General features: G+C 62.0%; 2 protein-coding genes across 9 annotated transcripts in view; one reads left to right on the top strand and one right to left on the bottom strand.

The window, feature by feature from the left end:
- The window catches only part of SQSTM1 (sequestosome 1), a 23,219-nt gene extending 9,347 nt beyond the window's left edge, over positions 1-13,872 (bottom strand). The window contains exon 1 of one of the 2 annotated variants that reach the window (XM_027606272.2): positions 13,751-13,872. Coding sequence is in view for 1 of the 2 variants with exons in the window: in XM_027606271.2 (XP_027462072.1) it covers positions 1,451-1,661 (211 nt within the window). In the remaining variant the exon portion in view is untranslated. Of the gene's footprint in view, positions 1-1,450; positions 1,697-13,750 lie in introns of those variants that run through there. The other variant, XM_027606271.2, reaches the window with a different exon arrangement.
- Positions 13,705-23,525, top strand: MGAT4B (alpha-1,3-mannosyl-glycoprotein 4-beta-N-acetylglucosaminyltransferase B). Of its 7 annotated transcripts, XM_027606266.1 has the most exons (16): positions 13,731-13,852; positions 15,738-15,782; positions 19,022-19,207; positions 19,299-19,439; positions 19,534-19,667; positions 20,088-20,134; positions 20,450-20,563; positions 20,744-20,819; positions 20,945-21,059; positions 21,416-21,546; positions 21,661-21,768; positions 21,931-22,124; positions 22,506-22,584; positions 22,667-22,754; positions 22,845-22,957; positions 23,039-23,525. In XM_027606266.1, the coding sequence occupies exons 1-16, from the start codon at positions 13,756-13,758 to the stop codon at positions 23,060-23,062; spliced, it is 1,692 nt and encodes a 563-aa protein (XP_027462067.1). In that variant the 5' UTR covers positions 13,731-13,755; the 3' UTR covers positions 23,063-23,525. The 7 variants fall into 7 exon arrangements, with proteins under 7 accessions (XP_027462069.1, XP_027462066.1, XP_027462067.1 ...); XM_027606268.1 differs by lacking the exon at positions 15,738-15,782 and having other exon boundaries at positions 13,705-13,852; XM_027606270.1 differs by lacking the exon at positions 20,450-20,563.

Genomic DNA, 23,525 nt, shown 5'->3' with positions numbered 1-23,525 from the left:
CGAGACCCAACTTCAACGGTAGGAGATCCCCACCTGTGACCGGCTCCTGGGGGCCCAGCCCCTCCAAAGGCCGTGGGTCTCCTGTGGTTTAGGAGAGTCAAGGAGATGAGTACATCTGCCTGCTTCCGCCCCCAATGAAGCTACAGTCTTTGTATGTACTCTCTGATTTTTAGATTTAGCAAATGGTGTTAAAGTCCCACCGTGCAGGCCAAACCACCCCCTACACCTGCAGGCTGGGCCAGCTCTGTGGGCCACTGGAGGCAAGATCCACCATAAAACAGGGGCAGCGTCAAAAGGTGATAACCCACCCATCCACTAAGGAGTGGAAAAACAAAACGGGGTATGTCCCAAAATGGAATGTTATTCAGCCACAAAAAGGCAGGAAGTCCGGACACAAGCTACAACACAGCTAAACCTTGAAAATGTTATGCCAAGTACAAGAAGCCGGTTACAAAAGAATAGGAAAGTGTAGGGTCCCGTGTCTATGTTTATAGGGAAACGTCCAGAATAAGGAAATCCATTGAGAAAGATTAGCGGTTGCTTAGAGCTGAAGGGGATGAGAAGAGAGCTCAACCGTAGAGTTCCCTTCGCAGGTGATGCAAAGGTTCTAAAACTGTGAGGAGGATGGTTGCACAAGTCGCTCAAAACTGTTCACGTGAAATGGGTGAACTGTACGGGAAGCTGATGATAGCTCCATAAACTTGTCACAAAAACAAACCAACCAGGAACGGGTCTGGCCAGTTGGCAGTGCTCCTAAGGGTGGGCCCGGCACTGCCCCTCCCAGGGGCCGGCCTTGGCTTCCCCCCACCCCCCCGCGCCCCGCTTCCGTGCCCCGACCGGCTCCCCCAACCCCACCCGCCACACCAGCGCAGCAAGAAACGGAGCGCAATCCTGGGCTCCCGTCCCTCCGCCGACGCTGCTGCAGAACGTCCCGACTGGGTCCCTCTGTCCACTGCCGGCGGGGGAACGTGCGCACTCAGGCCGGCCTCGGGCGCTCCGGGGCCGCTCGCGACCGCTCCTCCCCGCCGCCGCTGCCCCGGGCTCGCCCGCCAGGCCGCGCCGCGCTGTTTGGCCCGCCTCCCCGCTCTCCCCGGCCAGCCCTTCCTCCGCGTCCGGCCGGCGCTTCCGGGGCCCTCGCCAGCCCCGACTCGTAAGCAGCGAGCTGTCGGCGTAACTCGAGCGCCCGCCGCCGGCCAGCGAGGACGCCCCAGCGCGCCCCGGGCCAAGACCTGCGACGTCACGGCGCGGGGGGAGGGCCGGCGCCCTGCACCCCCGGGTCCCCGGGCCCGACACCCGCCGGCAGCGCCCGAGCCGACGCCGCCCCCCTTCCCCCCGAGAGCGGCCGGAGCCGGCCCCCGCGGGCGCTCCCAGGCCGGACGAGCAGCCGCCCCGCCGGGCAAGCCTGCGTCACGGCCCCGCGCAGCCCCCCAAGGGCGCCGGGCCCGCTCACCGCGGTAGTACGTCTGGAAGCCCCCAGGCCGCAGCACCGGGAACAGGGCGGCCACCCGGCTCAGCAGCCGCTCGCATGGCCCGGGCCCAGCCGCGGCCTCCGCCTCGGCCTCCGCCTCCGCCTCGGGGCTGAAGCAGAAGCTGAAGCGGCGGATCTCGCGGGCCGCGTCCTCCTTGCCCAGAAGATAGGCCTTCACGGTGAGCGACGCCATCTCTACCGGTTGGCGAGCAGGAGCCGGACGGCGGCGGGCGCGCCGCTTTTGTAAAGAACGCGGGAAGTCCCGCCCCCTCCGGTCTCCTGGGGGCGGGGTCTCCGCGCCCCGCCCCGCCGCGCTGCCCCGCGCGAGCCGCCCTGCCGCGGCCCCGAGCCCGCTGCCGCCTCCCCTGCATCTCCCCCCCACCCCCGCTATCCCTTCACGGTGTCCCGCACCCCCTTATCGCCGATCCCTCTCCTCACTGTCTTCAGTGCCCCCGGGACCCCAAGAGGCCGGCCCGGAACTCCAACATCTAGGGCTGGCCTCCGGCCTCCTCACCCGCGGGGAAAGCACCCACAGGGGTTTCCCCCCCACCCCCCCGCCCAGAACCCTCCCAGGCCTGGGCCTGGCGGTGACTCAGCAAAGCACAACGGAGGCCGCGGGGGTGGGGTGGTGGGGGGATGCCCAGCGCAGCGGGGGGGGGGGGGGGTGGTCCACTGTGGCCTGAAGCCCCAGGCCAGAGCTAACTGGCTCCCGAGGTCCTGTCCGGGCCCTGCCACTCTCCACAGCCTCCCATCCCAGGTGGCAGCCCGCTCCAGCGCCCGCAGCATCCTCCATGACGGCCCCTTACTGGGTTGAGGGGCATACTCCCCATCAGGCCTGAGCCCCAGAGGAGCTCCCAGTGGGATAGGGGGTAAGGCTGAGAGATGCCAGAGGAGCACGGGGTCCCCTCCCCCTCACCTGGCCAGAGGGCCAGCGGCTGCTTCCGGGAGCCTTAGTGGTCGTCACGTGCTCGGCATGAGCAGCCGGACCCACACCTGTCAGCACAGAGTTCAGTTCCGCAGGTGGTGCCCAAAGGGCCTGAGTGGTGTAAGGCCTGTGGGCCTCAGGGGCATCCCAGGGGTCAGACCAGCAGCCCTCCGGCTAGTAACCAAGAAACACGGCTTTATGTGACAAGACCCACCTGTTCACAAGGCCTGGAGGAAGTGGGGTCTTGAAAGGAGGTGGGCGGGAAGGGTATGTCGTCCTATGTAGTGTCCCAGGCGGGGTCCTGAGAGTAGAAGGCAGACCTGCTGAGTCGGAGTCATGTCCTCTGGTGGTGGGGTTTGTGCGATGGGAGAGCCAGAAGGGAAGGGTGGGTGGGTGGACTTGGCTCTCAGCTGTGAAGGCCATCTGCTTATGGGAACACAGCAGGGACCTGTCCGCAGGTGTGGCTGGTCCTTCCCAGGGGGCTCCAGAGTAGGTGCATTCTGCCCCAAGCAGCCCTTTAAAGAGGGTGTACCCTCTCAGGCCCCTCCCCGCATCCCTGTTGTGAGCCTGGGAAAGGGACCGGATGCTCACTGCCCTGCAGACGGGGTCAGAGGATGGACAAGGGGCAAGCTGGGCAGAGGCTGCTGGGGCCCACAGGCGTCCATGGGTGTGTGACTCAGCAGGCCTGGGGCCTCGCCACGCAGGGCAGCCTGGACCAAGACCCCAGCTTCCCAGCCCCCCAAGTTTCAGGGGCCTCATCCGAGTGAGTGGGGTATGCAGAAGGAAAGCCCTGGGGCTCTGGGGGACCTTGGGTCTCAGAAGGGCTCGAGGTGCGGCCCCTGTCCAAACAAGCAGCGGAAACAGACGCTTGCAGGCAAAACCTCCTTTGCTTTCTGGCCCTTTGGCCCCATTGGGGACCATGGTGGGTCTGCAAGGAGGGATGGAGAGCTTAGGGGAAATGGGGGTGGCAGGAAATGGGGCCCGGGAAGCCAACCTGGAGGCCCCCACCTCTAGGAGAGTCCCCGCTCTGGCCTTCCCAGGATGCCCTCCCACTGAGCGTGGCCCTGGCCTCCCCTCCTCCCCCAAGGCCAGTGAGAAGTAAACAAGGCCGCAGCTGGGGAACCCCCTGGCAGGGCCCTGTCGCCTGCCGGGAGAGGTCAGGTGGTCCGGTCGGCAGTGAGTCAGCATCCCATGACCACCGTCCTGACGGGGATCCCGCCCCACTGCTACCAGGCTCCGTGACATTTTAACAGGCAGCCGGGGTGGGGAGCGGGACCCCAGAGCCCACGAGAGCCCACAGAGGCCGCCGTGGCAGCAGGGAGACCAGAGCCAAGCAGACCCTTCCCCGGGGTCCAAAGCCTCCTTCTGACATCTGCCCGTCCCCTCCCTGGACTGCAGGGACCTCCCCTGTGCCCACTGGCACCTGAGTCAGAAGACCCACTGTGCACCAGTCCCGCCATCTTCGGGCTTATGACAAGCCTCTGAGTCTCCCCGTCTTTGAAATGGGGCTAGAATGGGGCCCTCCCAGGTAGCTAGCTGTGGTTTGGCTGCCTTTGGGGGCATCAGCTGGGGGTGGGGGTGTCAGGAAGGAGACCAGAGTAGGGTTTGAGGTGAAAGAGTGGGGAGCACAGAAGAGACATGAGTCAGGAGTTTCTGGGGGACGAGCAGGGGTGGCCGGGAGGTCATCTGATTCGGTTTATTGCTGTCTTGTATGTTGTAACCACCTCAGTGCCTCGTTCCTTACAGAAGTAATCCCGTCCCCTGACGATGGCTTTCTGAAGTTCTGTTTATTTTCTTTGGGGTATGGAGCCAAGCCTACAGGTGGGTGCCGGGGCCACCAGAGACAAGGCCATGGGCAGGACTCAGGCCACATCGCTCTGGGCCACCTCGAGGAAACTGAGGATCACAGGGGATCAGGCTCCTCCAGAACCCAGCACGGGGTCCAAGGACTGACTTTGTTTCTCCATGGAGGAACAGTGTGACTCGTGGGTGGGAGCTCCACACCATCCTCCACGCTCCCTTCTACTCCATCACAAGGGAGGGACACACCCCCACCTTGGTTCCTAACCTTGCCGAATCATTCTACCTGATGACTTTCCCCTGGCTCCTCCCCCTATCTGGAACTCTCCCTCCTCCTCCTGCATTGTCATCTCCTCCATGGGGCCTCTCCTGAGCACCCCCTTGCAAAAATCCCCAGACACTGGGTGTTATCAGCCAAGTGGGGGGACTGTGGTGGGGTGAGGGTGGGTGGGTTTGGGGGTGTTCTTAAAGAAAAAGGGCTCGGGGTGCCTGAGTGGTGCAGTCAGTTAAGCATACGACTCTTGGTTTCGGCTCAGTTCGTGTTCTCAGGTGGAGAGATCAAGCCCCATATCAGACTCCACGCTCAGCGCAGAGTCCGCTTGGAAATCTCTCTCCCTCTCCCTTTGCCCCACCCACTGTCTTAACAACAAATATATAAATCTTTAAAAGAAAAAAAAAAAGGAAGAAAAGGGGCTGAAGGCATGCCTCATCAGGGAAATGCAGTAAAGCCACAAAGAGTCGTGACTGGAGCGTTAGGGCAGGCTAAGTGGCCAGGGCGTGGTTGGAGGACGGGAGCAGCAGCCTGGGCTCAGCTCTGCCTGCATACCATCCCACAGGGTGGGACACTTGGGTCCTACAGGGGGCACTGAGGGGTACCCTCTGCACCTGATGGTGCTCCTCTGTGGGCACTGGGCCACGGAGGCAGCTCTCACCAACACTGAGTGAGGAAATGGAGGCGGGCCAAGGCCTAATTCAGGCCATGTGTACAAATGCATATCAGAAAGCTCGGGGGCACCTGGGTGGCTCAGTTGGTTAAGCGTCTGCCTTCGGCTCAGGTCGTGATCCCAGGGTCCTGGAATCGAATCCCGCATCAGGCTCCCTGCTCAGCAGGGAGTCTGCTTCTCCCTCTCCTTCTGCTGCTCCCCCTGCTTGTGTGCTCGCACGCACTTTCTCTTACACACTCCCTCACTATCTCAAATAAATAAATAAAATCTTAAAAAAAAAAAAAAAAAGGAAAGAAAGCTCAGTGCCCAGGCTGGGCAGAAGCACTAAGTCCGATCGATGGGTGGCCCTAGGGGCCTGTCTCGCTGAGCCCTGCGTGCCTGGCTGGGAAGGAATGTGCGGCCAGAGCTTGGGCCAAGGTGGGGGGTCCCTGGAGGGAGGCGCAGGCCACCTGGGTAGAGGGGGACCTGACGTCGTCCTCACCCCACCCTACTGGTGCCCACTGACCAGCACCCTCTCAAGCGTGTGTCCCTGGGCCCTTCACCCTGGGTGGGTCCTTGCCCCATGGAGATGCCAGCAAGGGCACTGGTCTCCCCCACCCAGGGAGAGCACTCCTGACACACACACATCAGATCTGGTGGCCCCCTAAGGCCGCTCATTAAGTGGACCTTTCCCATGCCCAGGATGGAGGCTCCGACGAGGGCCACGAGGGTCCCAACTGGGATCCAACGGCGCTGCACCTCACAGCCCTCTCCCATCCTTGGTCGAGACCGACCCCCATGTGCGCACTGTTGTGGGCCCCCAGAGAGCCAGCCTGACAGCAGATGGTTCTGGAATCGTAAACGGAGAAGCTTGGTGGTATGGTGGAGGGGACCGTGATGAGACAGTGCAGCGATCCCGGATGGAGGGGTCAAGGTGCCCCAGGCCAATCCGAGCAGGAGCCCGGAGGAGGCATGTGGACCTGGCAGAGCAGGTGCCAACAGCTGGAGGCAGTGGGGGCAGAGCGTGCGGGAGGCTCCGGTTCCAGGCCAGGCAATGAGAGGGTGCCTGAAACGGAAGCCACGCTTTCTGGAGAGGGGACGGGGGTTTGGGGTCAGTGGCTCAGGGACATGTCCACCCCCACCTGCCCAGGTCCCATCTGAAAACCTTCTGAAAAAGTTATCAGGCTTTCGTGTGCTCCCAAGTCCCAGCGCCCTGACAGCCCTCACCACCGGGGTCTACCCAGTGCCTCGCGCACCCCTCCTCTCTGCCTGATGCAAGGGGACTCACTGCATGGCCCCAGGCCCTGTGTGTCCCGAGCCGGGGCTCCCCTCTTCCCAGCACGCCTGGCTCGGCTCCTCCTCCACATCCCTGCGTGCCCTCTGCGGCCAGGGTAGGCCGTGGGTACCTTTAGTCCTGCCCGTGTCCCCGCGCCTGTCATGTGTGGGAGCTCGGGTACCGTTTGTGGGGTGCATGGGGATGGTGTTCCACATCGCCGTCACTCTGACGCTAGGGTGCAGGTACAGCAGAAGGTCCTCCTTGGGACAGCCCTGGCTCACTGTGGAAAGAAGGCCCAGGCGACCCCCTCCCATGGGGGCCCAAGCAAAGACTCTGCAACCTTACCTTGCCCAGCACCTGGGCTCCAGCCATCCCACAGACCCTGGGGCAGGAGGGGCGCAGAGCTCCCACCCATGACCAGATGAGAGGACAGGAGAATGGCATCCCAGGGCCCTGGGGGCTGAGGCTGGATCCTTGGCACCCACCTCTGCCTGGAGCCCAGGACTTCCCGTCTGGCGGGCCCTGAGCTGAGGAGAGAGGGCCTGAAGCCCACAGGGCCTGGGCCGATGCGGGGCCGGGGCGGGGGGGAGGCGCAGGCCCAGGTTTGCCGGTGGCCCCACTGTGACCCAGTTAAAAGCATGTCAGGTGGGAAGAAGTCAGTAGGGCGTGTTCTCAGCTACTAACGAGAACATAGCCCCCCCCCACCCCCCCGGCCCTGGGCTATAGGGACCCACACTCCTCCACTCTCAGGGTCTGTAGTTCTGGGGGCCGGGGTGGGGGCGCTGAAGTTCCCCTCGACAAGAGTTAGCGGGTGAGAGAAGGAAGTTTACAGCCCTCATTGTTGCATTTTACATGCATTCCCAGTTTCCTTTAAGGATGGAAATGGTCCCTTAAGGATTCATTTCTCCCCAGCGCTGAGGGTAGGGTGGAACAGGTACGTGACCCAAGCTCGGCCAACCAGAGCACTGTGGCGCCCTGGGTCAGGATTGGGTGTGTAACCCAAGCTGGCCGCCGACCCTGAGCTCGGCATCTGGGCTCCTCGGTCCCCGGCAGGCCTGACGCTGGATCACGAGATGCCTTAAACCAGTTGATTTGGGTCTCGGTCAGCGGTAGCCACGAGTACTAAACCACCACGCCTCGTGCCTGCCCCGGAGTCCCCAATGGCAAGGACTCTCCGCACGATGCCAGCCAGCAACCCGGGGGTCCAGCTGGGACCCTGCGGTGCCCTCAAGACCCCCAGCAGTTCCCGTTGGTCGTACATGCCGATAATCACCGTAAAAATACTTGCGTAGCGCTTCTCTTATGCCAGGAAGCATTCTGAATATTTTATCTATATGAACTCACCTGCTCCCCTGAGGTAACGTCACATGATTTGTTCCGGCCCAGGACCTGAGAGAAGAGTCCTGGATCACTTACAGGCCAGCGCATGTGTTTATTTGCCAATGCCGGAGCTTCTAGAGCTCTCTTTCCCTGTCGGGGAAGCCTGTGATGTTCAGACGGTCGCATCTGAAAGTCTGGGCAGGAACTACCGTGAGCAGGGTCCCCGAGGACCCTTGGGAGATACGTGGCTTTGAGAAATATACCTTTATTAAATCATGGAAATTTGGGGCTATTAAGCCTATTCTGACTATTATCCCCACTTTTCTTTTTTTTTAATTTTTTTAAGATTTTATTTATTTATTTGACAGAAAGAGAGAGCACAGGCAGGGGCAGCAGCAGAGGGAAAGGGAGAAGCAGGCTCGCAGCCCAATGCGGGGCTCAATCCCAGGACCTTGGGATTGTGACCTGAGCCGAAAGCAGACGCTTAACCGACTGAGCCACCCAGACGCCCCTTATCCCCACAGGGAAAGTGGCACAGAAAAGATGCAGTAACTTGCCCAAAGTCACACAGCTGTGTCACGTAGGGGTGGAGTCAGGATTAGGAACCCAGGCAGGCTGCCTCTCTAGTCCACACTCTCGACCTCAACGATATACAATCGCCTAAACGTTGTCCTGCACCTATCGACTTCTCTTCATCTCCAGCCCCCTGCCCCCCATTCCAGACCACCTCTCTCCCAGATGCCTATGTCAGGGCAGAACGGAAAACTTTTCCTCTACCCTTTTAGGTTCAGGACCTAGGGTCTGTAAATTAAACTGACACAAAAGAAAAAGAAAAGAAAACAGATTAGCAAAATAAAAGACTGATTTTTATTCCAGTATTTAGAATTTGGGGGGCTTATATACCAACTTAATAGGGAAAGCAGAGGAGGAGAGGGTACTTATGGGGAAAACAAAAATACTTTTAGGAAAGATAAAATGGGCCCTCAGGAGAACAGTGGGGAGGTATTATTGATGGTTTTGTGACAATGGGTTTATCAGGTGGTAAAAGCCACGCTGGAGGGGATTTAGGACAATTGAGTTATTTTGGGAGGCCTTGCTTTTAGGCACATAAGGGAGTTGAAGAAAAAGCCTATTTTCAAATGCTTTCAGCCTGATATAATTTTCATGCCACAGTGACGTGTTCTGGACTCCTTCACCTACAACAGCCCCTGGTTCATCTCCCTGCTTCCTCTCTTACCCCCTCCGGCCCCTTCTCCCTGTCTGCTGTAGTGATATTTTCAAGATGTCAGTATGACTGTCTCAATCCTACGGCAGCCCTGACTCTTCTTGCTTTGGCCACTCCCCGTAGCTCCAAGGGTAAAAACCCCCAACCCTGGCAAGGTGTGCAAGGACCAGACCCCTGGGGGTCTGGGGACTCCTTCCACCGAGGCGTTTGATCCAGCTGACCCCTCTGCTGAGGCCAAGCCATCCTTCTCCACTGGGGCATATTACTAACCTCATTTTCCCAGGAAGGCCCTCTGTCTTTGGACAAGGGAATTTCCCCCACTGTAAGCTTTCTGAGCCCCAGGGACTTTACCTTTCCAGCCAGGGATGGGAGGCTGGCAGGGTAGTGTCCTAGGGAGTGGCCCTGGTGTCGCTGGTGACTCATGCCTGGCTGGCACATGGTGAACACTCAGAACATTGGTTATGAATGAAAATGGAAATGAGGCGTCCAAGGAAAGAAGGGCCCCCTGAGGGGACGAGGTGAGGCTTAGGGCAGGACTTCCAAACTCTCGGGGGCAGGAGATTCCCTTAGCATCTGGAGAAGCCAAAGGATCCCTGCTTAGAACCATGTTTCGAAATGCTTAAAATATACTGCATTACAAAAAGAGTGCTAACATCGAAATGCAAATATCAAAATATAAAAACACAGATTTGTGGGGCGCCTGCCTGGCTGGCTCGGGTCTTGATCTCAGGGTCCTGAATTCAAGCCCCTCGTTGGGCATGGAGCCTACTTTTTCAAAATAAATAAATAGGGGCGCCTGGGTGGCTCAGTTGTTAAGCGTCTGCCTTCGGCTCAGGTCAGGATCCCAGGGTCCTGGGATCGAGCCCCGCATCGAGCCCCGCATCGAGCCCCGCATCGAGCCCCGCATCGAGCCCCGCATCGAGCCCCGCATCGAGCCCCGCATCGAGCCCCGCATCTGGCTCCCTGCTCAGTGGGAAGCCTGCTCCTCCCTCTCCCACTCCCCCTGCTTGTGTTCCTTCTCTCGCTGTGTCTCTCTCTGTCAAATAAATAAAATCTTCAAAATAAATAAGAACAAAAAGCCCTACAAATCTGTGACGTAGAAGCACCTGTGATCCTTTTTTTTTTTTTTAAGTAAGTTCTATGCCCAGTGTGGAGCTTGAACTCCGGACCCTGAAATCAAGGGTCACGTGCTCTACCAACTGAGCCAGGCACCCGACCCGTGACTCTTTATTAACTCATTCCATTATAATATAGAGATGCAGGGCCAATAAACACCAGAATTGCCAAGTGGGAGTGTGGCACGCCTATCTGGAGGTGTCTGCAACACCCGTAGCCTGAAAATCCCTGTGATTTCTGTGCAATGGTCTTAAGCACCACTAAATCTGCTGGGTTTCCCTGCCTCCATTCATAATTGGAGGAAATGCCACGTTTCAGTTACAGATCAGTGAAAATAAAGATGGATTTTTTTTTTTCTTTCTCATCTTAACTCCTAGACCTCCCCAGTTCTGGGTCCCTGGACCACAGGTAAGCCCAGGAAAGAAGGATGGAAGGATGAGCCACCGCCAAGGGCCATCCCGGAAAATCTCCAGGGCGGGCAGTTGATTCTGACATGGGGGCATTTTCACTCTGTAGGAAGCCGGGTACACAGCCTGGGGTCTGGGGAGAAAGCAGGACTTTTCTGTGCCCATTTGGCTCCATGCTTTCTCCTGCGTGGGGATTGGAGTTGCCATCCCCATCCCCGACACAGAAACTGAACCCTTGGGGGAGGGGGTGCTGCTCCCCAGGCCTGGAAGGGATCGATTTTTTATTTTTTTTAAGATTTTATTTATTTATTTGAGAGAGAGAATGAGAGATAGAGAGCATGGGGGGGGGGAGGGTCAGAGGGAGAAGCAGACTCCCCGCTGAGCAGGGAGCCTGATGTGGGGGCTCGATCCCAGGACTCCAGTATCATGACCTGAGCCGAAGGCAGTCGCTTAACCATCTGAGCCACCCAGGCGCCCAGGGATCGAATTATTGCAAGGGCACAGAGAACAGTGGAAAACTGCACGGGAGCCCAGCAAGCGCTCCCCTGTTTCAAAGGAGAAAGTTGGGAGTCCTCCAGGAGCTGGGACGGCAGGACCAAGGCCCCCCCCCCCCCCCCCCCGCCACAGTGGGCAGAATGAATGAACGTATGAATGCAGGAACAAATGAGTCACAGTGATGTCACTTCTGCAGGCCCCGTTAGGCTTCTGCTCTCTTGCCATGACCTCCCCTTAGCGCACGATCCCCGGCAGGACGTTCATTCGGGCATGGCGTTGACAAAGTGGCAGGTGCGTGGGGAATCCCTCCTGGGATTCTGATGGGGCGGTGGGGAAGAGGCACAGAAAGGCAGCTTGGCTAGCGGGGTCGGGAAAGACTGCCCCCAAAACGCCATAGCCTGGACCCCTTTGGCTGCCCAACCAGGGGGGGTGTGGCCCCCTCCAGCCTACATCCCCCAGCCCCTCGCCCACTTCCCAAAGTAGACCAGCGCCCTTCTCCTCCACCATGGCCCTGGATAGTCCCAATCCTGATAGAGGCCCTGCAATCCCCAGGATTCTGCCCACCTCCCCGGGGCGTCCCTGATTCCAGTTCCTCCTCCCCAAAGCCAGAGTGTCAGTGGGAGGGGACTCGGATGAGTTCCCCCCAAACTTTCATCACAAACAGGCCATCTCTTTAATTTCTACTGGTTTTATCATTTTCCTTAAATCAACTCACTTTTAAACCTGAACACATATTTAGAAAAACTGAAAACCCTCTGTATCGCAGTCCAGATGAAAAACCATAATCCCCAGCCACAAACAGCAGATGCCCTCTGAAAACACAGAAACACAGTTTCCTTCAGAAGACTCCAACAATGGCTCAGTGGGTTAAGTGTCTGCCTTCGGCTCAGGTCATGATCCCAGGGTCTTGGGTTCCAGCCCCGCTTAGGGCTCCCTGCTCAGCCCGGAGTCAGCTTCTCCTTCTCCCCCTCCTTTTGCCCCTCCCCCCTGCTCATGCATCCGCTAGTTCTCTCTCTCGTTCTCTCTCTCTCTCTCTCTCAAATAAATAAAATCTTAAAAAGAAGGAGGAGGAGAAGAATCCAACAAGGCCTCGTGTCCGTTCATAAAGTTCATTAGGGGGCGCCTGGGTGGCTCAGTCGGTTAGGTGACCAGCTCTCGGTTTGGGCTCAGGTCATGATCTCAGGGTCTTGGGATGGGACCCAGCGACAACGGGCTCCGCACTCAGCGTGGAGCGTGCTTGAGACTCTTTCTTCTTCTGCCCCTTCCTCCCCCTCTCTAAAATAAATCTTTTTTAAAAAAATACTTCATTACAAGTAGAGAAGAGCAGTACCTGTGCCAGCGTTGAAATCGGGTCTGCAGGAAAACTGAGGCCAGTCATTTCATCGGGCCCCAGGAGGCCCGCCTCAGCCAGTGGTCCTGCCACCCCTGCTCCCGGCATAAATACCTCTGCAGAGGCTCACGCCCAGACCCTGCCGCGCTCCCTGCAGCACGTCCTGCCCCCAGGTGTGGACCTGGGCTGGAGGAGAAAGACAAATCCCCGGCGACCCCCAGGCGGAAACCTCTCCCCGGCCAAAGCCTTTCCCACCGGGCGGAGCCTGCGGGCAATGCTGGGAACCAGAACTCCCAGGAATTGCACACAAGGGCGCTCCCCAAATGCCCGCCCCGAACCTCAGTTGCACGAATCCCTTTATTGTTTGTACCCTCTCCGCGTTCACAGAGGTTTGGGGAAAGAAGGAAGGTGGGAGCGCCCCGCGGGGAGGGGGGAGGCGCTGGACAGCGAGCGGCCGCCGCCCGCCTCACCCTGCGGTGCCCCCTGCCTCCCGCCCACCCGCGCCAGCACCCCGGGAGCCAGCCCCGCTCGGGACTGGTCCCTGTGCCTAACACCCGCGTAACGGCGGCTCTTTTGCTCCTGAAAACGGCCCATTGTCCGTACTCGGCGGAGCAGGAGCGCCTCCGGGGCCCCCAGCACGCCTCCACCCCGCCAACCGGAGAAAGGTCCTGGAAGGGAAAGCGCCCGGGGGCGTCGGTGCAGGCAGCGGCCACTCCGGGCCGGCCTCCCAACTCGAGGCACCGCCAGCCCCAGCCGCAACTTGCCCCCTCCCACCGGCCTGAGGGTCCGGGTTAAAGGGGACGTGGGGTCCGGGTCTCAGGTGGGGAGGGGAGGTGGGTCCTAATGGAGAGGTTAAGAAGCGGGGGTCCGAGCCCCCCACCCCCACCCCCGGCGCGCCGCCGGCACCGCAGCCCGACCCGACCTCGCGAAGGCCCCGGCCTCGACCTACCCGAGGCGGCCCGAAGCCGGAGCCGTGCGAGCCCACGCGGGGCGGGGGGGAGAATGCACCGTCCCGGGCCGCGCGGGCGGGATCCGGGGAGCCGATACCCCACCCCGCCCCCTCGCGGTGCTGGTGGCGGCAACGGGTGATGCGGCCCCTTTAAATCCGGGCCGCCCCGCCCTGCGCTGCCGACTCCGCCGCGGCCCCGGATCCAGGCCGGGCCGCGGCTCTCGCCGCCCAGCCTAGCCTGGCCCAGCCCGGCCCGGCCCAGCCGCCCAGTCGAGGCCGCCCGCGCCGCCTGCCCCGCGCCGCTCCCCCCGACCCAGGAGCCGTCAGCGCGGCGCCCGGCCGGGTCCCCCGCGCCGCCCGCCCGCCCGCGTCCCCGCCCGGCCCCGGGCCCCCAGCCCCTCCCCGCCCCGGGGCCGGGGCGCCCCCCCCAACCCCGCCGCCGCCTCCCGGCCCCCGCGCCCCGGCCCCGGCTCCCCGGGCCATGCGGCCTCGGCCCCGCCGGCGCCCGCCGCGCACCCGAGATGAGGCTCCGCAATGGCACCTTCCTGACGCTGCTGCTCTTCTGCCTGTGCGCCTTCCTCTCGCTCTCCTGGTACGCGGCGCTCAGCGGCCAGAAAGGTGAGCCCCCCCTCCCCGGGCCCCGCGCCGCGTCCCACACCTGGCCGCACCTGGGCGCCCGCCGCCGGAGCAGGGTCCGGCCGCTGGCCGCGGGAGGCGGCCGGAAGCCGACGCAGGCGCCCCTTCCCCGCCCGGGCGGCGCGGGAGGACGCCCCTCCCTCCTCGCCCCCACTTGTTTGCTGCCGGAATAGCGAAATTCTCCTCCGGCCTGGGCTGGGCCGCCGGGGCCGAGCGGTCCGCGGGGGCCCGGGGCGGCGCTCAGGACCGCGGGACCGGCCTCCGTGAGTACGGCTGCGCCCATGCTCGGGCTGGTCGCTCCCACTGGCGACCCGGGGACCTTGGAGTTTCCAGAGAGGGACAGAGGCGCAAGGTCAGGAGACGGTTGTGGCCAGGTGGCCCCCAAGGTACCTTCTCCGGGCACCTGGGCAGGAGAAGGTACCGAGTTCCGGAGACAGGTGTGAGGGGGGCAGCCGGACGTCCGGGCAGCACCCTCCACCCCCACCACCTCCCCGCTCCCCCCCCCCACCAGCCCACCGTGGGGGGCTGTTCCCCGGGGCCTCCGCAGCCCTCCTCCAGGACATCTGGCCCCAGGATTCCTCTGCGGGGACCCGGGCGCTGGCCCGCCGCCGGCCTCGCGACTAGCCCGCCGGGCCCCGGCTACCCGTCAACTTATTTTGTGTGGTCTCCTCGGACCTCCGCCCCCCACCTGAAGTTTGGGCAGGCTGGCCAGTCTGCCACCACGGTCCTCCGAGCTCGGTCTGCACACCTGGGGATGGGGGTAGGGGCAGCCCCCCGCGCTGGCTGGAGTCGTCTGGTGTTGGTTGGGACGGCGGGGGGCTGAGGAGGCCCTCACAGGCCTTGTCCAGCCCGCCTGCACCATAGGAGCCTCCGGGAATAGCTGCTTCCTTCCTGCCTCCTGGCCTTCCTGCCGGAGGTCTAAGCAGGATCAGGCTGAGGCCAGCTGACCCTCTGCCTCCCTCCTACCTCCTGCTTCCTTCTTTCTCAACCCCATGGCTACATAAAGCTGGAGGAGGAATGACTGAGGGAGTATCTGGAACCCTCCTGACGGTCCTGGTCCAAACGGAGCTGAGCCTGATCCTCCTGCCTGACCAGCCCAGCCTACTGGAGTCCACCAACCTGTCTGGGTGGGGGCCTTAGGGCTCCAGGAGCCCTGAAGGGAGGTCCCTAGGGCTTGGCACAGGAAGGGCATGGCTAGGGCAAAGTTCTCTGGAAGTCTGTATGTAGGGTGTGTCACCTGGGAGAAGGCATGAATGGGGCAGAGTCCTCTGTAGGGGTGTGTGTCAGCAGGAGGAAGGCATGTTGGACCTCTGAGAGAGTAGCCACATAAGCCGACTGGCATGGAGACCGGGGTGGGGCTAGATCTAATGGGCGGGGGCACATCTGTCTGCTTGTGGGTGGGTTGATGAGCCCTTGCACCCTGTCCTCGGTCAGGCCGCAGTTCCTGTGTGCCTCCTGCAACAGCCACGTGCCCCCAGCCTGACATCAGGAGTTGCAGTGCAGCAACCCCCACCCCCCCCAAGCCCTTCTCTGGGAGCCTGGCTGGCCCCAGGGAACTGACCTCCAGGAGGGCAGATACCAGAGGCTCCATCTAGGGCCCACCGTCTCTGAGGGGGTCATCCAGGAGGCTGGCAATCCAAGGGCCTGGGGAGTGGGTAGAGCACCCCAGCCAAAGACGTGTGGGGCTCAGTGGCAGGGGTCCTCCCAGAAGCCCAAGAGCCCGTGAGGCATTGTGAGGGGGTGACTGGGCACTTCCCTGTCAAGGGCTATCCCTGTTTTAGGGGGCCTGGCAAAGCCAGGTCTTTGGAGGCCTCAAGAAAAGCCTGAATCTGGGCCCTTAGCAAACCCTTCTCCTTCATACATGTAGGCACCTGCGTGGGGAAGCCGGACCTGACCCCAGCTTCCAGCTGCTGTGAGTGAGGGGTTTAGGATAGGGCCGGCACAGGCGCCAGTACTTAGGGGAAGGCCAGAGGGACCGGGATCTGTAAGAAAGGTGGGCTGGGAGCCAAACAGGAAGGAGGCAGCAGGAGCAGGTGGCTTCCCGGAAGCCCCGGGCCAAGGGCCAGGAAGGACACCCAGGCCTTGGCCAGCTGGACCCTGGATCCGGGTTTGGGACCCGCTTTCATATCCAGCCTTGACCAGATTTGTGCAACAGCTCCACTAGCCCTCAGACTCCGGCCCTCAGCCAAAGCACCTGCTGAAGGCCCATCCCCAGGGAGAGAAGCAGACCCTGCGGGCCGGCCTCAGCCCTCCCCCGCATCCCAGCATTCCGGACTCCAGCAACCACCGACACCCTCCTTGACCCCTGTGAGGGGTGCTTTGCAAGGCCTGGAGAGGAGAGGGACAGCTGGCCCTCTCTACACTCCAACCCCACCTGCACGTTAACCCCACACCTTCACTGGGCCTGGCACCTGCTGAGCCCCTCTGAGCCTGCTTCCCCTTCCCTAAGTACATGGCACGTGGTCTGTGCCCGGCTTGGCTCTTAAACCTGTTTCTTCCATCAAGAGGGAACCAGGGGAAGACTGTGGTCCATGGGCCTCAGGTGTCCTGATTACTCTGCCTTCGGGTGGGGGGAGGGGTGGGAAAGGTGCCACTAGTCTGGCCCCAGCTGCTGTCCTTCCCTAGGGCCAGCTGCACCCGGGGCCAGGCCCTCCACCCTTCCTCCCTGGGTTAGGAAGGTGCGGAGAGAAAGAAGCCAAAGTGCCCTCAGCCCTAGCTCCCAGGACCTCTGGTCCCGCCCCCCCAGAGGCCAGGGGCTCCCCAGGCCTTTGCCCCTCCCCTCCCTTGAGCTGCCTCCCCGGCCCATTCAATGCGACAGTCCAGCCACCCAGCCCAAAAAGGTCGTAGGGGTGCCAAGATGGCTTGGCAGAGCCCTGGCACATAAGGCTCAGCCCAGGGAGTGGCAGGCACAGAGCTTGAGTTTCTGGCTTTGAGAGGCAAAGACAGTGGACCCAGGAGCAGAGAAGTCAGGGACGACGGTCCTGCTGGGGGCCTCGCAGGCAGGGCTGGAGGGGGGGCGGGCTGCTGAGGGACAGGGCCTGCAGTGTGGAGGGAAATGACAGAAGGGTTGGTGTGGGCAGGAGCCAGGGCCCATCACCTCCTGATAAACAGAGGCAGTTCAGCACCTGGGTTGGGGGGAGGCCCCGAGGAAAGCAGGCCAGGGTAGGGAGCAGGCTGTGCCCAGGCCTCGGTGGCCAGGGTGACTCAGGTGCCCACGGCTGCCCACCTGGCTTGTGTGCCCAGGCAGGTGAAGGTGGAACAGAGCTCAGCCTACTTAACTGAGAAGACCAGGGTGGGGCAGCAGTCAGAGGGGAGAGAGGCCTCCCCCCACCCTTCACAGAGCACCTCTGAACTCCCTCTTGGGGGCCTGGGCACCTCCAGTCCCCCTTCCCTGTGGGGCAGCTGCCCCAGAGGAAGATGCTCCTGGCGCCTGGTGCCACCCCACTCTGGGCTGGGTGGGTGAGGATTTGATGGGGGTGGTTGGCTCCTGCTCAAGGGGTCAGGTTTCCAGGGTAACCCGGCCACTGAACCCAGCGCAGAGCCTCACAGATCTTGTAACCTGACTCTCCCCTCCCTCCGCCTGCAGGGCTGTCCCTATGGGGCAAGCAGATGAGTATGGAGTGCCTTAGGGAGGGCCTGCTTTGCTCATCTCCCTGGCCTCCCCCTCTGCACCCCCCCACCCTGGGCTACCCATCCCTCTTCCCCTGGGATTTAGCTCTTAGCCCTCTGCCCCCTGCAGCTTAAGGGGGGAGGGGTATCCTGAGATGACAGAACTTTGCCTTGGTCATGACCTTTGGTGCACATAGCTGGACTATGCCGGCATTTTGGGGGCTGGGATCCCACAGGGGAATCAAGGAACAGAAGAGCTGCCTAGGGAATGAGAGGGGAGTTTTGGAAGGTTTCCTAGACTTGAACACTAGACTTTGAAACTAGGCTTCGAAGGCTACATGGGTTTGCATTAGCCCCAGAAGAGAAAGGGGATCCCAGGCAGAAGAGACGGCACATGCAAAGACACAGGAGACAGGGAAGAGCTGTTGTCCGGGATGGCAAATAGAGCAGAAGCAAGATAACAGTCCTTGAGTGCACAGCCCCGTGGGACCGCCTGCACCGGCCTGGGGCGGGGTGGGGAGGGAATGTTGTTTGTCTCATTCTTGCTCACTGGTCCCCGCCAGACCAGTGGAGCCAGGTGCTTGGCACCCTGGGGATCCCTTTCCACTGTCAGGAAGCCCCACCCTGGTGGTGCTCCTGGCCTGCCTGCGCCCCTAATACCAGTAGCTGGGGCCCAGCTGGAGGTTCTGACACAGGTCCTCCTGGGGGGGAGTGTGCAGACCCCTCGAGGTGATGCATGCCCAGTACAGGTCTCCAGAGAAGCAGGTCTGCGGGCGTTGGGAGCTCTGTCCCCTCGCTGCTGCGGACTCACTGAGTGACCCGGGAGTAGTTCCTCAATTTCATCTGCAACTCGGAGCCCTGGGAGGCTGTAACTGCAGAAGCCTCCCCCGGAGGGAGATGGAAATCCAGAGTCGGTGCTTAGTGCAGAATGGGCACCGGAGCCCTGTCCTACTTGGAGGACAGGCTGAGAGCCCAGGGAGGGTTATCCCCAGAGGGCTTTGGGGGTAGGGTTAGCTTCCTGTGACCTCCTCTGTGAGCACGAGTGGGGAGCAAAGGGCAGAGGTCGAGGGGAGGGAGGGGGACAGGCTAGGGAGCTAAGAAGCCTCTTGAGGAAGGGCTGGGTCCTTGTGCCCTGGACGGGACATTGGGCATCACACCTCCTGGAAGGAGCAGATACTGCAAAAAGAAGCAAGAGGGGGACTTTGGGAGGCACTGGGTGAAGATTCAGTCCAAGGATTGCCCCACCTGGGGCTGGAAGGATCCTGCAGCCCTCCCTCAGATGTCTCCTCAAAGGTGAAGATAGCAGGGTAGGGGGAGGGTACTGGAGAGTACCAATCAGACCAGTGAAGATTTTCCTCCCCCCAGTGTGTCAGTGTGACCTCAGAGTGTCCCTTATGTACACTCCCCCCCACACACACACATACACGGAGCTGGCTTGTGAGCAGGCACAAGAACAGATGCAGATGGGCGCGCTGGTATACTCGAGGGACCATAGGTCAGTGCGCGGCTGCCCCCTGGTGACAGCGTGCGAACCACCCACAGGCGATGTGGTGGACGTGTACCAGCGGGAGTTCCTGGCGCTGCGTGACCGGCTGCATGCGGCTGAGCAGGAGAGCCTCAAGCGCTCCAAGGAGCTCAACCTGGTGCTGGACGAGATCAAGAGGGCCGTGTCGGAGAGGCAGGCGCTGCGAGAGGGGGAGGGCAATCGCACCTGGGGCCGCCTAACTGGTGAGCGCTGGAGCCGCGCCCGCCGCGGCCGGGGAGGCGGGGGCTGATGGCAGGCCGCCTCGTCTGACCTGTCCCTTCCCGACCCACCCAGAGGATCCGCGACTGAAGCCGTGGAACGTCTCCCACAAGCACGTGCTGCACCTGCCTACCGTCTTCCACCACCTGCCGCACCTGCTGGCCAAGGAAAGCAGCCTGCAGCCTGCCGTGCGCGTGGGCCAGGGCCGCACTGGAGGTAGGGGCGGGTCCCGGGAGGGGCCGCGGGCGGGGGGCGGTCCCCGGCATCCGGCGGGTACCGACTCTCCGCGCCCCCGCCCCCGCCCCCGCAGTGTCGGTAGTGATGGGCATCCCCAGCGTGCGGCGCGAGGTGCACTCGTACCTGACGGACACGCTGCACTCGCTCATCTCGGAGCTGAGCCCGCAGGAGAAGGAGGACTCGGTCATCGTGGTGCTGATCGCCGAGGCGAGTGGGCCGGGGGGCGGGGTGGGAGCATTCAGAGAACACAGGGCACAAAATAACAAGGAGAAATGAAAACCGAGCAACATTACGGAGGAAAAAACTATCAGAGGTTCAATTGTCAGTTTCATTCACAAATCTATGAAGACAAGTTAAAAAGAACCATTTCAGCGCCCCCTCGTGGAGACGCCAGTGACCTAGGCTGCCCCACCCCCAAGGCCCCAGGTACACCAAAGGGCTTTTTCTGAGGCACCTGTGCCCTCCTCCCCCTCCACCCCCGGCCCAGACTTACTCGGCCCTCAGGATGGGGGGCTCACTCCCTCTGTGCATGGGGTCATCTGAAGCCCGCCCCCTTCCCCCAGCCCCTTCATCCAGGCCCTTTGGGGTGGCAGCCAGGCTTAGGGAGGGCACTTGGTCTCCCCACAGACTGACCCACAGTACACCTCGGTGGTGACAGAGAACATCAAAGCCTTGTGAGTACTGACGGACCCATAAAGCTGGTTGGGGGGTGGGGCTCTGCGGGGTGTGGGGCAGACAGGTGCCTGCTTCCCCTACATGATCCTGCCTTCCCCCTGTGGGAGAGGGTGCTTCCCCTCTTTACTGAAAGAGGGTGGGTGCGTAGAGGTGGCTCAGCCCCTCTGGAGCCTCACTGCCTCCGTAGGATGGCTGTGCCGTTGGGTGATGGCTGCCTGGTGGGCCTGAGCAAAGGGACAGGGTCTGGCTAGCTCAACGCTGCCCCAACTGCTGTGCCTGGAGGCTGCGCACCCACTGGACTCCTGTCCCCCCAGGTTCCCCACGGAGATCCATTCCGGGCTCCTGGAAGTCATCTCCCCTTCCCCCCACTTCTACCCTGACTTCTCCCGCCTCCGAGAGTCCTTTGGGGACCCCAAGGAGAGAGTCAGGTACAAGCACTGCCCCCTTCCCCGTGCCCCTGGCCACCGGCCCAGCTGTGAGAACCCGGTCTGTTGGTGCCCAAGTCCCAGGCACTTCCTTGCAGTGCGTCTGTTTCTCCTTCGGAGGACCGCTACATGGGGTTGGGGTGGGGGGGTCAGAGCTCCTGAGCTCCTGCCCCTACCCCGCAGGTGGAGGACCAAACAGAACCTCGATTACTGCTTCCTCATGATGTATGCGCAGTCCAAAGGCATCTACTATGTGCAGGTCAGCACCAGGACCCTGCTTTGCCCCCCACCGGCCCTGGACCCTGGCTGGGCCTGGGTGGAGCCCCGCCCTGTCCCTGTGCCCATCCTGAGTCCATCCCCCCTTCTGCCCCCCGCCCCACGCAGCTGGAGGATGACATTGTCGCCAAGCCCAACTACCTGAGCACCATGAAGAACTTCGCACTCCAGCAGCCCTCGGAGGACTGGATGATCCTGGAGTTCTCCCAGCTGGGCTTCATTGGTGCGCCACCCCCCGAGCCTGCCCCATGCCGCAGACCTGACCAGGGCCCCTCAGTCCAGCCGACCTCTGCCTCTCTGTCCTTGTCTCCTCAGCCCTGGTACCACACAGGGTCATGCTGGCAAGCTCTTCTGGGAGGGTGCCCTGCAGCTGCAGCGGGCCTGTTCCCACCCTCCCTCTGCCTCCAGGTGTCGGGCTCACCACCCCTGTCCATCCCGTAGTGCCCGCACCTGCCTGCAGCTGCCCACAGGGCTTGCTGTGCGAGCCTCCTTAGAGAACCCCCACCACGGGGATTAAGGGGAAGTAGGGCAGGGCAGAGTTGCCTACCCAGCACCCTTTCCCCCCTTTCCCACCCCCAGGGAAGATGTTCAAGTCACTGGACCTGAGCCTGATCGTGGAGTTCATCCTCATGTTCTACCGGGACAAGCCCATTGACTGGCTCCTGGACCACATTCTGTGGGTGAAGGTCTGCAACCCCGAGAAGGATGCGGTGAGCAGGGGCAGCACCACCAAGTGCGGGGGAGGGCGGGCACGCAGCCTCCAGCATGGACCGACGCGAGGAGACAGCCGAGCCAAGCCCTCGGCTCTCCCCATCCCTCTGCAGAAGCACTGTGACCGGCAGAAGGCCAACCTGCGGATCCGCTTCAAGCCGTCCCTCTTCCAGCACGTGGGCACGCACTCCTCGCTGGCGGGCAAGATCCAGAAACTGAAGGTGGGCTGCGCCGCCCTCGGGCCTGGCTGGGGGACAGGCTGGGGACGGGCAGAGCCAGGGGCTGCCGGGGGAGGGGGAGATGGGGGGTGGGAGGGTGGGGCAGGGCAAGGTCTCTCTCTAGAGGGGGCCCTCTCTAGCTCCGCTGTCCCTTCTGGGTGGCAGGACAAGGACTTTGGGAAGCAGGCACTGAGGAAGGAGCACGTGAACCCACCGGCCGAGGTGAGCACAAGCCTCAAGACATACCAGCACTTCACTCTGGAGAAGGCCTACTTGCGTGAGGATTTCTTCTGGGCCTTCACGCCTGCTGCCGGGGACTTCATTCGCTTCCGCTTCTTCCAGCCGCTGCGTCTTGAGCGGTCAGTGCCGGCACCCATAGGTCCACCTTGGGGGAGGGGCAGGGTGGCCACCAGGGGATAGGCCTCACCACCTGCCCCTCTTGGGCCCCCCAGTGAATCACTTAACCTCACCCTGCCTCAGTTTCCTTATCTGAAGATAAGGAACCCCCAGGGGTTCATCATGGTAGCTCCTAAGACTAAAGCAATGCCCACAGGAGCTCTGTGACAGTGGCCCATCACCTTCGTCCCTGGTTGCCATGCACAGCCCAATGGCTGCCCCCCCCCCCGGGTGGTCCCCAGCCTCACTCAGCACCCCAGGGCCCACCTGCTACACTCCTGGGCCAGGCCTGGCCTTTTCTCTGCCCCACCCGCACAGCAGCTCACAGGCCTCTCTGGCCACAGGTTCTTCTTCCGCAGCGGGAACATTGAGCACCCAGAGGACAAGCTCTTCAACACGTCCGTGGAGGTGCTGCCCTTCGATGTGAGTGTGGTAGGGGGTGGATGTGCTTGAGGGCCCGCCCCTCCCACAGCCACTGGCTTCAGACCCTTTATGTTGCCCCCAGAACCCCCAGTCGGACAAGGAGGCCCTGCAGGAGGGCCGCTCAGCCACCCTCCGGTACCCGCGGAGCCCTGACGGCTACCTCCAGATAGGTGAGGGGGGGGGCCAGCAGGTGGAGATGGGGGGGGGAGCTGGGCTGGGCAGGGGTCTGGGGGCAATGGCTCAGCGCTGCCCTCCCTCAGGCTCCTTCTACAAGGGTGTGGCAGAGGGCGAGGTGGACCCTGCCTTTGGCCCCCTGGAAGCACTGCGCCTCTCCATCCAGACAGACTCCCCAGTGTGGGTCATTCTGAGCGAGGTAAGCGGGGCAGGTCCGCTCCACGGACCCGACCGGCGGAGCGCTGAGGCCCCCAGCTGACCCCGAGCCCGTCTCTTCTAGATCTTCCTGAAAAAGGCCGACTAAGCGGCGGGCTTCTGAGGGTGCACTTTGGCTGGCCCTGAAGCCACCTGGGAAACCTGGGATGTCATCGCTGCCGCCCCCGGAGGGCCTGGCGCCGCCGCCCCCAGCCTGAGGGGTTCTGCCCGGCGCCCCGCTCCGCAGGCCTGGGATCGCCGCTGGCCCGGAGGCCCCAGGAGCTGGTGCTGCCCACCGCCCGCCCGGCCGCGGGAGGAGGCAGGCGGCCCCCACACTGTGCCTGAGGCCGGCCCGTGCATCCCCGGCCGGAACCGTTCGCATCCCCGGCCGGCTTGAGCCAGGCCGTTTTAGAAGAGCTTTTTCCTGGGCGCCCGCTGTCTCCGGCGCGAACACTGGAATGCATATACTACTTTATGTGCTGTGTTTTTTATTCTTGGATACATTTGATTTTTTCACGTAAGTCCACATATACTTCTATAAGAGCGTGACTTGTAATAAAGGGTTAATGAAG

This window comes from Zalophus californianus, chromosome 5 (assembly GCF_009762305.2).
Source record: "Zalophus californianus isolate mZalCal1 chromosome 5, mZalCal1.pri.v2, whole genome shotgun sequence".
In the NCBI taxonomy this organism is placed as follows: domain Eukaryota; kingdom Metazoa; phylum Chordata; class Mammalia; order Carnivora; family Otariidae; genus Zalophus; species Zalophus californianus.
This window is presented reverse-complemented; position numbering and strand designations above follow the sequence as displayed.